Source organism: Ambystoma mexicanum, chromosome 8 (assembly GCF_040938575.1).
Source record: "Ambystoma mexicanum isolate Mex_15411 chromosome 8, UKY_AmexF1_1, whole genome shotgun sequence".
In the NCBI taxonomy this organism is placed as follows: Eukaryota; Metazoa; Chordata; class Amphibia; order Caudata; family Ambystomatidae; genus Ambystoma; species Ambystoma mexicanum.
In genome coordinates this window covers 1,023,106,708-1,023,122,211 of record NC_090929.1, presented here as the reverse complement: position 1 = coordinate 1,023,122,211, position 15,504 = coordinate 1,023,106,708, and the positions used below count along the sequence as shown (strand labels likewise).

The window sequence follows — 15,504 nt, the reverse complement described above, 5'->3', positions numbered from 1 at the left end:
CAGGCCTCTCCCTCCCTAAAACGTGCTCAACCTTCCTTCGCTTGACAGGGGAGTTTAGCCCGTGAACGTTGAGTGTGAATAATCGAAAAGAGTGCCTATTCCCATGCCCAACCTAGTTGGAGTCTTCCCTTAAAATCAGCTGTCCACCCTCTCCCACCCCCATCCCCGCCAACCATCTCCAGTCAGGATCAACCATTCTAAAGATAGCCCAGGCAACAGGTCATGAGGGTAAAACCTTGCTAACCACCCAGAGATAAACTGTGCAGGCCTTCTAAGATCCATAATAACAATGCCACACAGCGAAATACCACGTTTCCTCCGCCCTGGTGCCCATACTCTTCACCTTCCCCTCCAGGCAGGTGTGTCACCCAACACACGCACCTCTCCACTTATGCCCGAGCCCGGGGATCCCCCAGTGGATGGAACCCGATACCCGTCCATGGTAACTTCCCGCACTCCTGGCCTTCCAGGGACACTCGAAGATCCCATCTTCTGGCCCGTCACTGGGACCCTTGGCCATTCCCACAGCTTACCCATGACTGGTGCCTGCACCACCCTCTGATCCTGGTGCACAGCCACTTCTTCCTCCAAGTTCAAGAGCCTCAACCCTTCCTCACAGGAGGTGATGCAATGTCGTCCCCCCATGAGAACAGCAATCAAAACGGGAAGGTCCTTTTGTATTTGACCTGTGCCCACAACAGGTCCCTGACCAGTAGTCCCATCAGTCTCCTTTTCGCCAGCATAGATTGTGCCAAGTCATGGTATAGTTGGATTTCTGTCCCGGTAACCTTTATGGGGCCAGCCCTCCGGGCGGTGATTAAAATCCTCTTTCTGTCCATACTGCTGCAGCACTACCACCACCACATCCCTTTGTTGTGCGCCCGGTTCTTCCCTCCTGGGGCCCACCTGATGGATCTGTTCCAAGGGAACCTCCAAGTTCTCCAATTCCAAACTTGCTGTACCATTTCCCGCAAGTCCTTGTCCGCTACTGCCGCCTATAAGCCCTTTACCTGTATATTGGATCTTCTTGAATGATTTTTCAAGACCTCATTCTTAATCTCTAGGTTCTGTGTAACCCTTGAAGTTGTTCCATCAAGCTGTCGACCTTCTGTGTGTCGTCCGCGAGTGCCTGAATAGCATTTTCGGTCGCGTCAGTCCTCTCTCCCAGGTTTGCTAGGTCATCTTTCACCTCCAACAGTGACTGGGATAGCTCCATTTTGATCATACTGAGTTGTGATTGGAGGGTCTCCGCTATTTTCTCGCTAAATCCTGGGAAGCACTGCTGGAATACGGTTAGTAACTGCCTGCCATCAGTATTGGTGCATCCCCCCGCACTCCACTCCTCTCGGGGGATCACTGGTCACCAGTCTTACCCGCCTCCACCTCACTGTCACAGTTTCTGCGGAATGCCTTTTTGCGACTTCTTTGCAGGCTTGGGTGTGGGCAGCACGTTCTTATTTTTGTGCCTCGACGTCTGTGGGTGCCGTGCCAGAGGGGCCTCTGGCTCCTTCCTCCTGCCCAATGTTCAGTGTTGTCAACTGGCTCCTCCTCTGGACAAGCTCCTTCCCGGTTAGCACCTTAGCTTGAGGTGGGCCCCTTCTCTCCCACTTGTAGTCCCCCCACCCCCCTCCGCCGCCTCCTCCTCCTCCTCCTCGCCAGGGCCACAACAGAGACAGCCGGCGGCGGCCATCGTGTCGTGCTGTTCATTTCTAAGACTTGAAGAATGGCTATCCCTCCAAAGTAGTCTGTACTGTGTACAAAAGGGCCCAACATGCTGACAGGTATGTATGCCTAAACCCCCTTGAAAATACCAATTAAAAAAAAATAACTTGTGTAACGACATTTAGTCCGATTAGCAACGACCTAAGAAGGATGATCATAAAAAACGGGCATAATACAAATGCCAGAAAAATTAATGTTTGCCTTTAAACGACAAAAGAAACCTGGAAGACACATTGGTTCACACCTAATCCAGCTCCACTAAATACACAACCAAGGAAGACTACATTATGTGGCTTGCTGCCGGTTGTTGGCTATTTCAGATGCAGGAAATGTTCAGTCTGCCCCCTCACTAAGGATATAAAATGTATAGAACTTAAAGGAAAAAACTGGACACTTAATACCCTCAAACTGTTTAACACAATGAGCCGTTTACGGAATAAAATATCCTTGTAACTTGATCTATATTGGCAAAACAAAGACAAGTGAGAATGTATTTGCAAGCATAAATCTTGTGTCAGAAATAATGCAGACAACAAACCCCTGGTGGCACACTTTTACGCAACACAAACACAAACCGTCAGATATATTCTGGTTTATAATACAGGTAATTGCGGCACCAGTCAGAAGGGGTGATCATGATTTATCATTAAGAAAAGCAGAACAGCATTGGATTTATAACCTCAACACAGTCCAAAATGGCTTAAACTCAAGTGTGGAGTGGGGTTTGTTTATGTAAGGAGGCACTTTTGAGAAACCCCTTCACATTCTTCTTCCCGAGAGTAAGTTCCCAAGAGCAGGCTTAATCTCATTTGGAGTGTGATACTCCTTTGGGAATGCCCATGTAAATTTAGCCATATAGTAACAGATGTCTGTTGATTGAAAATATCATATAGGAATCAAACATTGTATAAGATCATCTAAACAATGGCTGGAGTAGTATCCTTGCATCAACAAGTGCTTGTACAAACAAACGAGCCCCAAGGTGCTGTAACCTTCACATACACTTCATGAATAACGTTGATCTACAACTCATGTTAAACTCACATTTTCATAAACCATTATCGGTATGTATATGGTAAGGGTTAATGTTTAAAGGAAAAAACAAAGACAACTTAATGAGCCCTCTTAATTATTGAGCATCAGTATCATGCTTGGGGGCCCTGTAAATGCATGCCAGCTGATAGGATTGACTGAAATGAGGATTGACAGACGTGATATTGCTGATCACCTTTAAGACCTATGAAGTGTGATAAAAAAAAAAAAATCGCCCGTTCAAAGATGGCGCGTAAAAAAACACCCATAAACATGAAATGCCGGCCGGACAAAAGTCGTGCTTTTTCACGACACATGCCGTAAATACGCTCACACGGAGCCGGCGCTCAAAATGAATGACATCTCCAATAGTAAACACAGATTGGATAAAGATAACGCTCTTCCTCACGGCATTCAAGAGAAAACAGCGTAGTACACAGCACTGGGGCGATGGAAGATGAACATGGTCTCACCAGGTAAGATCCTCTCCCACAACGACTACGCTCTTTGGAAGTTTGTTATTTTGAGAGCTATAACAAATCCCTAATGTGTATGGCAGTACCTTTTTCCTGCTTTGGCATAACTATGTAGGCTTTTGTAAAGAAAATATGGTCTGTAAGTGTGTCACAATACAGGCACTGCCCATGTATGATCTCAAGCCAAGAGGGATACTGGGATCTAGTGGGCATTATGAGACATCATGATTAAGGTACGATAAATCAACTTAAAAAGGAAAAAAAAAAAAAAAAAAGGAAAAAACGGGACGAAGGTTATAATCTAGAATTACAGATCTATTAACACAACTTTGCACTTAAGAAATGTAGATTAAATGGCATACAAATATGGGCTAAAATCAAACTCATCTTTCATAGAAAACCCCTGCATGAAGGGCATCCATCTGAAGCAACAGTTCTGCTTCACTAAAGAATCACCAATATAAGGTAAGCAAAAATCCAAAATTGCGGTTAGTTCTAATAAACTAAGCGAAGACCACATTATTCAATATATTTGGCACAAATAAGTGACCCTCTCATTCAGCAGAGAATATTGGAGAAGCTTTCCAAATTCAGACAGAAGTAATCAGTCCGAAGCTACAGCCCAGGTCAATGTGCACTACAATAAAGGTTAGTGTCCGGACATTAGGACAATCATTTTACAACCAAGCGTGTGTTTTTAACACGTTTTAAGATGCTTTAGTATACTATTTTTTAAACTAAATTGTGTTTTGTTTGTATTGTTGTGTTTAAGTATAAAGAACATCGATGGGGTGTTGAGATTAAGTCATATCAAGAAATATAACGTCCTGAATAAAGCCTGATAACAGCAGTCCGTAAGCGTTCGGGATAACGCCAAAAGACAAAAGGGGCGAAACATATGTCGACCATTCCCGAGGTCACACTTAAGAGCCTTTGATAAACTATTTTGATGCCCTATATATAAAAATAATTGTTGTTTGCATTACTGTAAGAAAATATAAAGTGGAATTAAAATAGGAGGTACGTTACACTTTTTATGATAAACTCAAAAGTACTGTATGTGTCAAACAGAAATCAAAGTTACATGCTATACTAACCCCACCACAGAATTTTCGATGATTATATAAATAGATGCACACAGAATTTTGTGTCTGTGCCCTATGTCTGAAGAAACTGTTTTTATGTGTGTATTTGTAATCAAGAATTTAATAAAATGTGTATGAAAAAGATGCATGGTTGAATACAGTATTAAAAAATAAAACACAGTAGAGAAATGTCAGTCCGTACCAGTGATGTGCACATAAGGGAGGGGTAACCAGTTCACACTTCTGTTCTACACATTTCTTAAGATTGACAGGAAGCAGAAACCCATTCCCCTTTGTGAGAAAGTATTTCAGCTTTACTGGAAGCCTCAATCCAAGACTTTTTCATGGTGTGAAGCGCATGGCAGAGGCTTAATAACCATGTCTGCCTTAAAAAATGGGGACTGGTATATCTGGAGCATCAACCTTGTGGTGGAAGGCTTTATGATCAGCAAGACCAGGAACCGATAGTGCTGACCTACTGAACAGCTGTATAATGGGGAATCAGACTAACAATTACTTCAAGGCACTGCTGTCCCAGTTGCAGTGTACAATGTCTTATCTAGGTCTGTGTTTCTCCTCCTGGAAAGTAAGTGCATGGAATATTGCAGAATCCAACCACTTCCACAGTCCACACTTTGTCAAGAAGCGTATGGACCGACTGGTCTCCAGACCGTTTTCCAGAAGCATGACGCACAAAAGTCAGTCGTTTGGCGGACATGCAGTACGACTTCTTAAAGGATGTGGTCTGGAGACAGGATTGAAGACGAGTACGGGGGGAAAGCTTTGCAGAGGAGCAGGCCACCCACCACCCCTGCAGAAATGGACAAAGGGCTCAAGTTAAAGAGTGACCTTTCGCAACATTGCTCTTTCGCACGCAACAATTAGACTGATCCATATGGATAGACCATAGGGCAATACGAAATACAATGTCATTTCCTCGCAGGGATTTCACTGAATCCAGTTTTACAAAAAACATGTTACAGCAATAAAATGCAGGTGGAGACCCTGCACACTTCCCCAACCCGCCCACCTTTCTAACTACCTAGCCCCGAGACCCTTCCCTCGCATTTAAATATTTGTGGAAAAAAACATCAGTGAAACACAATTCGGTGAAAGTGGCCTGTGAGGAAATGGGGTAAAACAGAACACGCTAGTAGCAGAGGAGCATCTTCTGCATTTTAGTCCACGACTTAAAATCGTATAATGTACTGCATAGTATGATAGACAGAAGAGGAAGGTGAGTGACCAAAATAAGCCCATAAAAATTGCGTCAGGAAAATTCCTCCATGAAGTTTGTCCCAACAATAGAAATGCAAACGTTTGGGCGGCGGAGGCTCTGTTGCACAAGTTGCACAAGTTCGTAATGGTCGCCTCATCGTGCTGCTGCGTGTTAGGAAAATTACTTCAGTCATAATTATCATCTCTGGTGCTGCGTTTTGTCTAGAACCGCAGCGGGACTGGTGCCTAACGGCGTGCAGAGGCTGGCTGGTTTCCGCACTCCAGGTTGTATCCATTCCTGAAGAATCCGCCGTGGATGGTCTGCCGACTGCGACCGGGGCTGCGCCCCGCATCTTACTTCCACAGTGCGTGGGTTCCTGCTGGTGAGAGGAGCGAGGCTTCTGAGGCTTGGTGGGAAGAGAAGCCTCCACTGATCCAGTCCACGTGACATTGCCCGTGGCGGCTCCAGGCAGGCACAACAGACACCGCGGAGACACACAAGCCCCTCAGCAGAGACAACTAGCCTCATCCCTCATACTGGCACCTTTGCCCCCCACCGCAAAACTCCTGAGGAAGTCTGGTTGTGAGCCTCCCGGACCTGGGTGAAGACACTGATCCGTAAGGGCGGCCTTCTCATACCCATCCTGCCCTGGAGGATCCCCCGGCCATAAACACTGGATGCCGTGACCCAGTCCGTCCATCCACAGTGACGACTGCCAGCCGTGCTATCCACAGAACACGGAGGCCGCGGGGACCCTACACTGGAAGCGGTCCCATTGACGTGGGATTCCCCCGCGCCTGGATTGTAGGTACGAGTTTCCCTCCCTGCGCTGCTGCATTTTTGGTGCAGGACCGGGGCTGCTGTGACCCTGCCATTGCATTGCTGACCCCGGGGATGAGAAAGGGGGGGTCTGCATATGTCTGGTCCCCTGACACCAATCCGGAGGGGGCCACCTCCCCCCCTCCTCCACCGCATGGCCTGCCCTACCTAGGGCGCAGGCACCGGACTCTGGGAGGCCCAGGGGGTTGGGTGCTACCACATTCCAAGAGCCCTCCCGGTGGGCTCTACCACCCCCCCCCCCCACCGGTGCATCCACATGGCAGATCTCCACCACCCAGTAACCTTGGCCTGCAGGGATTTATTTGGGGACCACCCGCATCACATTGATGTTGGCAACAGCCATGGTGGATCTTCAGCTGCACCATACCTTATCGCAACGGGGTGAAACAGAGGCAGTGCCCCAGCACTGAGGCTACCTCATTTCACCGCCCGCCCTCCACAGGCGCTGATCTACCCCAAACGGAATATACATCCCCAAGGTACTCCGCTCCTTATGCAACTGCAGACAGGAGGCACGGACACCTTAAATACACGACCCATTCCAGCTGAGTGAGGCAAGGGGCGTGGGGGGGGGGGGTTGGGGGAGGAAATACGGTCTGGCTTTGGATAGCCCATCTGATAGATTGATATACTTACACTGACTTTCGACTGATGAGTCAGGTGAAGTGTATGGGGGAGGGCACAACCCATTGCAACTCAGGCGAAGCGTGAACAGCTGGCTGATCCTAACAGAATTAATCATATCTCCTCACTCTAAACCACACTGGGCAACAGTCCACATACTGTATAAGAACGACCTGCTTGCTGATGCACACAGTACCAATACCTCTCACCACGGTCCCTAAAACGTGCATCCTACTAATCTCTTGGCTTTTCTGCAATACACGCTCCTAACTCTGATGGGCCCTCGCACCAGATTCAGCTACCCCTGCCGCTGCTCGGGGGGGTTAAAACCTGAGTCTCATACCTGACTGAGGTTTACTACCTGCAGCTCGCACATCTAATACTGGGGTGAGCAACCTGGACATCGCCTTTCTGATTCGCTTTGCGGCGCGGTGCCCTGCTGTGCCTCCTCAGACCCCCCTGGCGTGGCCGTGACCAAAGGGGCCAACAAAAAACAAAGCTCTAGCAACATGTATGCCAAGGCGACACCAAAGCCGAATGAGATCCTACCTGAGGCGGACACACCCTTGACAGTACCCTCTGAATCCTCAGAACTGCAGAAAATTATGGACTATATGCACAAAGGTTTTACCGCCCTTCACTCGAAACTTGATATGAGCGGGACATTATGCTCCATTAAAGCCTAAATGGAAAAAACTGATACCCGAGTGACGGAGGTGGAATCTAGGGTTGGCCTGGGGGAGGATGACATCAACACTCTTTGATCAGAAGTGGGCACGCTGGCCAGACAGGTCCAGGCGGTCAGTAAGAAGAACGAAAACCTGGAATCGCGCTCAGGCGTAATAACCTCCATATTATCAGCGTTCCGGAAGACAAACTGACGGCCCCATGGAAGAATAGGTGGAACGCATATTGCTTTCCTTACTGGATTCCACGAAACTGTCCCCTCAATTCGCAAAACAACAAGCCCACTGATCCTTGGCTGCGAAGCCCAAGCCTGGCAGCTCCCCCCATCCCATCATAGCAAGAATATTGAACTACTGTGACAGGGATGCTTTGCTACGGGTGGCAAGAGCCAAAGGCAAACTGTTGCTCGGACGCACCAAGATCCATCTTTACCCGAACTTCTCTGTGGCTATCCAACAGGAGTGGAAAACATTTCTAGCTGCCAAGAAACGACGCGATCGGGGGGTCAAATACTCTAAGCTATACCCAGCAAAATTGAGAGTGGAGCATGTAGGCCAAGTTTTTTTCTTCACCATCCTGGAGGAGGCCTCCAAATTTATCAATGATCACTTCCCAGGCTGGCAGATGTTTGATACCATTCTTGTAAACTCTCCTGATCTCTCGCATGAGGAAAGCATCCTGATCAAGTACATTGGAGTAGTGTTGAGATTGCCAGTGCAGCCTCTCCCCCACGGCACACCAGTCCTGCTGGGATACCTTGTGACCTATGTTCCATTTCATGATTCTCACTGTTCTCGTTTGCTTTACACCTACATTGTGCACCACGCTATATTTGCTCAATACCAAACTTCGGAATTGCAGCCATTCTTGGCCGACACACAGCCCCCGAGGCAAAGTTGTCACCCTTCGCTGGTTGGTTAATGTTCTATTGGGTTTTCACCCCTCTGATTAGTAGGGTGGGTGTGCCGGAGGGGGTGGTTGACGCAGGGATAATGTTTGAAAAAACTGCTTGACATGCAACGGAGGACACAAGGGCCATATGCTTCCAGGTTGACTATGTCAGATCACGGCCCCTTCTAGCCTGGTCTGAACTTTGTGGAGCATGCACATGCATGTCCTGCTTGCCTGTGCTCCTACTGATTCTAGCCTGTCTGGATGGTGGATGAATGCATTGTATGTATGAGCTGGAATGTTAGGGGACTCGGTCACCACTCCAAAATGCGAAAAATGCAACTGTACGTTGAACGACATAAGGTTAAGATACTTTTCCTACAAGAAACTCATGCTCTTACTAAGGGTTGTGAGGGATTTGCTAGGTCATGGGGTCCCCAGCGTTACTACACCACCTATTCCACCCAGAGATGGGGAGTTATGATACTAATCCACAGGCCTCTCAAATTTGGATATAAAACCATGCATGTGGACCCCCTGGGGTGCTATTTTGGTTCTCTTCTGGGAAATCTATGGACCTAATATTGATGATCCCGATTTTTACTCCCACATTTCCTCTCTTTTAGCTGGATTCGCTCTAATTTCTATACTTTGGGGTGGCGACTTCAACACTATTGTCAACACTGCCCTGGACAGATCTGGAACTAGGGTTCGCCAGCTCTCAAAGGCTGCAAAAATCATTGAGGTGCCATATCAGCTGAATGTGGTAGATGCATGGAGATCGACGCACCCCGACTCCCAGGCTTTTTCTTTCTAATCCTCAGTACACAACTCACATTCACGTATCGACAGATGGCTAGTCTCCAAAATGCTCATAAGAACTTTTGTCCGGATGACTATTCTTCCCAGAACATTTTCAGATCACTCCCCGGTAATCTTATTAAAATGGGGCAAGGGTAGCGGAGGACCGCGCTGGTGGAGATTGAAGCCGCAGGCGCGGTTAGATTCAGTATTTGAATCCGAACTAGGGTCCAGTATTGACACATTTTTTCTATTCAACACCAGGTCACTGGAGTCTCAGGCCACGCTCAGAGACGTTTAAGGTTTACATCCGGGGTATCGCACTAGCCAAAGAGGAAGGGATCCTCAAAACAATCCACAGGGCTATCACAGAGAGTGAGTCACTGCTCGCCAGTCTCGAAAGCCGCTACGCCTTGTCCCCATCGACAGTTACATTCAGGAAAATCGCTACAGCTTTGGATGCCTTCTGCGTCCAGGCTGACCGCGAACTGAAGTTCCTTGATGACCCCCAGGCTGCCCAGAAATATGGAGAGGGGGAGCGCGCTGGCCATCTGTTAGCTAGGCTGATCCATCATGAAAGGGGAGCACCACACATCCCGGCTATTGAAAAGGCAGATGGTACCCTGGCACTCGTCTCAGGAGATCATCAACGAGTTCTGCTCCTTTTATGAAACACTATTGCAATACGGACACTGCCCCCATGGCAGACATCGAAACCTTGTTAGACAGCCTCCTGCTCTCAATTCTATCCACAGAGACCAGAGACGCCCCGGAACGCCTGATGTCGCCTGGCGAGCTATCCAATGTGATCGATGCATTATCCTCAGTGAAGGCGCCCCACACAGATAGGCTCTCCGCCGAATTTGATAAATGCTATAAAGCATGCCTGGCTCCCCGATTGATGGCTGTGTGGCATGAGGCTTGTGGAGTCGGCATGCTCGCCGCCCCATACTTCTAGAGGCGGTTATCTCAATACTACCGAAACCGGGTAAGCTGGCCACACAATGTGGTTCATACCAGCCTCTCTCGCTCATCAATTGCGATGTTAAAATATATGCCAAGGTGCTGGACACCCGGCTGGCACCATATATGTCATTCGTTGTCCACCCGGATCAGTCGGGATTCATCCCAGGCCGTTCCACTTCTCTCAACCTGCGCCGACTGTTTAACATCCTTTCCCGAATCGACCCAGGTGCACAGGCCATGGCAGCAACCTTGGATATGCAAAAAGCTTTTGACTTGGTCTCCTGGAGGTTCCTGCGGCTGCTCCTGGAGAAATTTAATTTTGGCCCCCCTTTTCCTATCCTGGGTGAAACGTTTGTATTCCTTTCCGGTTGCCAGGGTCCACACTGAAGACCGTTGCTCCACCCAATTTGAAATAGCTAGAGGCACTAGACAGGGTTGTCCCTTCTTGCCACTAATATTCGCGCTAGCCCTTGAACCCCTGGTGGATTGGATCCGCCAGCGACATGCACATGGGGGAATAAGACTGTCTGGGGCTCCTGAGATCATTTCTCTATGCAGACGATGCGCTACTTTTCATCTGCTCCCCTGAAGATAATCTGGCCCCAATACTGGACGACGTTATCCTCTTTGGCGAGTTGTCGGGTCTAAAGGTATACTGTTCCAAATCCATTCTGTTCCCCCTAACTGACAACACTCTGCCCCCCGGGATCTCTGAGGGTTTGCTTGGTCCCAGAGATTGCATATCTTGGGGTGGTTGCACGACACCAACCCCGGTATATGATTCGAACTTTGGAAAATCTCACCACCCTTATCTGTAAATCTGCAGACTGGGCCAAATTACCAATTATGCTGGCTGGCAGGAACGCAATACTAAAAATGATAGTTTTACCGTAACTCTTGTATACATTTCAGAATGTACCGCTATGGCCGGGCCGCACAATTTTTAAGACACTGACCCGGACAATCAATGCATTCCTGTGGCACTCTGGAGTAGTCTGCCTGAAACTAGAAATACTAGCTATTCCAAAAGGCTCTGGGTGGGTTTAGCGCCCCTTATTTTGTGAGGGATTGGATCGCTGCGCAGGCTCACTTCGCATCATTTTGGTTTGAATCCAGGGATTCTCCCCCTCACGTCAAACTCTAGCTCCTGGCCAGGGGTGACCGTGATATCCGCTCCTTGGTTCCCCATACCCTAGGCTTCAAACTAGACCGCCTGGATCCCACTGGGTCCATGATGATGGCATAGAACAAACTATGGAGACAGGCACCCCCACACCCATTCCATGGCGACTTTCCCCTGTGGAATTCCCCCCCCCGCACCCCCCGAGTGGATGCTGCAACGGTACATCACTGGACTGAGGTGGGTCTTAACACTATATGTGACGCATTCACCCTAGGAATCTTCACTGAATGCCCCGACCTGCCAGTAGCTCTGCAGGGTCGGCCCTCCCGCTGGCTTCACTATGCCGCTCTGCGACGGTCCCTCAAGAACAGGTGGCCTGAATTCCTCTCAAGCCCCCCACCACAGATTCAATGCTGTCTGAGATTATGACGAACACTGCCTCCAGGGGGAAGGTCTCCAGCCTGTACAGCCTCATCCAGGGTAGGACAGCCCCCCCCCCCCACTGGACAAACTCAGGTTGACTGAGTAGGGACCTGGGTGTGAAAATAACAGACCAATGGTGGGAACACATGTGCGCTCATACTCATGAAGTCTCCTTCAACTCTAGATTTAAATTGATCCAATTAAAAATACTCCACAGATACCACTACACCCCAATTAGACTGCATCATGTCAGTGGAACCGCCCTCCAAATGTCCCAGGTGCAGAGCGGACAATGCTGATTATACACACATGCTCTGGTCCTGTCCGCACCTCTCTCTGTTTTGGGAAGAAATATGCGTAACTATGTAAAATACTTGAATGTCCTATTACGCCATCCCCAATGACCTGCCGTTTCCACGAGTTCCCCCACCTCGGTCGAGATCTCAGGAAATTAGCTGGTCTATGTATGCTGCTCGCAACCCACTGTATTTTGCTACTCTGACTTCACCCTAAAGCCCCCACTCTCAACCAATGGCTCCAGGCTGTCACCTGGGTCCGACCCAGAACAACGCTGGGCTAGCCTACAATCTGCAATGTGTAGCCCCAGAAACATTTGGACCCCTTTCCGATCCCATCCCCCCTTTCTAGCGAAGATGAAGAGGACTCCAATGACTTGTTGCCCCCGGTTCCCAATCTTGATTAAGCCGTTTCTAGGACTGGTTGGTTGCCTATTTCAGCCACTACAAGGTTTATACTCATTGTCACGGTCCTGTGAGGCCATTCCACCACACCATGTACCTTGTTTATAATATTTCTGATTGCTCGCTGTTTTCTGTTGTATTGTCAAGCAGAATAAATAAAGTTTAAAAAAAAAAGAAAAGCAAATGTTTCAGAGCAAAGTGGAGTGTGAAGCAAACACCAACTTTACTGCTTGGTGAAAAGAAAATAACATATTTGAGGAATGGAGCAGGGAGGGGGACACAATTATACCAACCGAAAAGCATTGTTTTATGATCATTTCCTCAAACATCTGATGGAACTAGGACTCAAGCACCGGTTGGGGAGAGCACGATGGCAGTGCACAGAGTTATTATCATGCCTTTTCAGATGAGACATCCATCCATGCATCTTACATCAACAATGGTAGGCAAGGATAACTTTGTGAACCTGAACGCAGGCCACGTCCAAAAACTGGAATCCAAAACCAACACCTAAGTAACGTAGGATTAAAATAAACAATTTTTAATAGGTATGTTGCAATCGTTCTGAGAAAGGAAAGTGAAACACAGCTGAATCTTTTTGATCCAAGCCATTGGATAGAAAGAGGATGCTCGACAGGAGTTAAAGTGCAGTGGGTGTGGCTTGATGAATACCCATGTGGCAAACAAAAGCTTTAATGTAACAGCTACCACTTGTCTATCGTAATATTTCTATTGTATCCGGAAAATATTTTGTAACTTGTTTCACCTTCCCTCTTTTCAACCTTTTAAGGTGCTTCAAGACCCTCTGGGTAGGGCCAGCACTGAACACAAATTCAAATGAAAATTTTAAAAAACAGCATATCTATTAACAGTTTTCACCATGGCAGATTAGCAGTGGGAATCCCAAACAGGTGGAGAAAAAAAACATGGTCGACAAGGGTGTACAGGCTGGTAAAAGCAAGAGCCATTATCACCACTTTCAGGGATCGAATTTGAATCGAAATCACCCAACCTTTGCATACCCAACACAGCACATGTGCTCTACCAGGCTAAACCTGCATTGTACACAGCCAGAGCACTGTTCCACTGTGTACTAATGTAAGGTTGAAAAAAGGGATGCTCTTAGGACTTTATTGAAGACGGTAATACAATCTGTAAATCTAGGAAAGGCTGCTTGCATTTGGTGTTCTCGACCAAAAGGAAACTGAAAGGAGTACCACTATTTGTATTTTTTCTCCAGAAGCCTGGCATCTTAAAATAGCAATTTCAGTGTACGAATGATGCATGCCCAAGACCAGTTGCTGAGATGGTAATAGTCTCTTCACATGTGTACACATTAAAAATAATTGTGTGTCAAAAGTATGTTTATGAAACAATGGAATAATTTCCAGATCATTTCTTTTAGTCAATGTGCACTTAACTCCCCTTATGGACATAAAGTAGGATACAACTTCAAGCGCTCTTTCCAGCTGGGACGTTTTGCTCCAAATATAACTGCTCTGTATTATCTCTGGGTTTGATGTAATTACTTCATCTGGTGTCTGGAACAAACCAGACTAGACATCGCATGAGCCAAATGGATACATCACATGGCAAAAATGTATGACAAGTTTCTTTATTTGTCAGTATCAAATTACACTGTAAAGTCAAGAGCTCGTGTGCTACAGAAATTGAGTTTCTGGTTCAAATACTGAAATAAAAATAAAAAGAAAAAAGGCATGTTTTCCCAATTACCCCAAAGTACACAGCGTGTGTTTGACATTGTGCGTTTATGATTCCGTTTGGCATACCCTGGCAAAAAAAAAAATCCTGCATAAATATTTCTGTACCACATTTTATGCACCAAAAATATTCTGATTAACAGGTAAACTATAGACTGAAATGATGTAAATCTGGCTTAGATCCAGAGAGTAAATAGATCGAGGAGACCAAGGCAATTCATACAACCACACTCACTAGCCACTCGTGCTGGAAAGCAATTTATCTCTGAACAGAAAAGGAGCAAACATTGAACAATGAAGCTTTCCTACGTAGCCAGGCAAAAGACAGCACCTGGATGGGTGAAGGGCGCGTTGCTGGGTGGGGGGAGGACAGGAAGGGAAAACACTGGGCTTATTCCAGGCTACATGGGACGGCCAGCTCTAAAATGGACACGTAGAATTCACAGAAGGTGTGTGAGCAAGATAGTGCGGGCGACAGGAGTAGTACAGAAGTGTTGATGGGGAGAAGGGAGAGCTTTTCTACTCGGCGGGCCCCTTATCATTTGAATTCCGGCTTCTCTGGGAGCGTACAGCCCGAGCGGCGAATAACCACGTTGGCAGCATAGTGTGCAGCTCGTATGCACTCCTCCACGGGACGATTGTACACTATTTGTGACAGGAACCCTGCAGAAGCAAAAGAACAAGGGAGTTAAGGGCTGCAAACTCAACCCAACACAAGAACGTAAGCAGTAGCAATGGGCAAATAACGTGGGGGAGTGAAACAGGAGGGCATTGGGAGAAGGGGTAGGATAGGGATTCATGAGCTTACAAGAACACCAGACGGAACATTTTGAAATCAAACTTGTCAACACAATGGATTTGCATTAAATCACACAAACTTTTATCAGATCAGGTGTGTTTACTTTTAATATTTACCCAGTATAGATGGAGGCAAAGAGGTCACCCCTGCTGGCCTAGGTGTTGTTGCAATAAGTGATTTTATAGGGCGTACACCTTTATGCCTCTTTATTAATAACATTTTATTCAAAAGAGGTTAACACAAATTTTAACAAAAGGAGCTGTTTTGCATATTTTAACATTATAAACACACCAGCTGCCTTCTAACATTCCCATATTGCCCTACACCATTTGTACTTTGTCATCTGGGTTGCCAAACTTCGGGTGGTTACATAATTATGACAAATTTATTTCTT

The 15,504-nt window shown here is 47.1% G+C and overlaps 1 protein-coding gene across 2 annotated transcripts in view; it reads right to left on the bottom strand.

Moving 5' to 3' along the window:
- Window positions 1-14,189: 14,189 nt before the first annotated feature.
- The window catches only part of ADK (adenosine kinase), a 1,244,147-nt gene continuing 1,242,832 nt past the window's right edge, over window positions 14,190-15,504 (bottom strand). For both annotated transcript variants that reach the window (XM_069610963.1, XM_069610964.1), the window contains exon 11: window positions 14,190-14,974. In XM_069610963.1, the coding sequence (XP_069467064.1) occupies window positions 14,850-14,974 (125 nt within the window). In that variant the 3' untranslated portion in view covers window positions 14,190-14,849. The remainder of the gene's footprint in view (window positions 14,975-15,504) is intronic.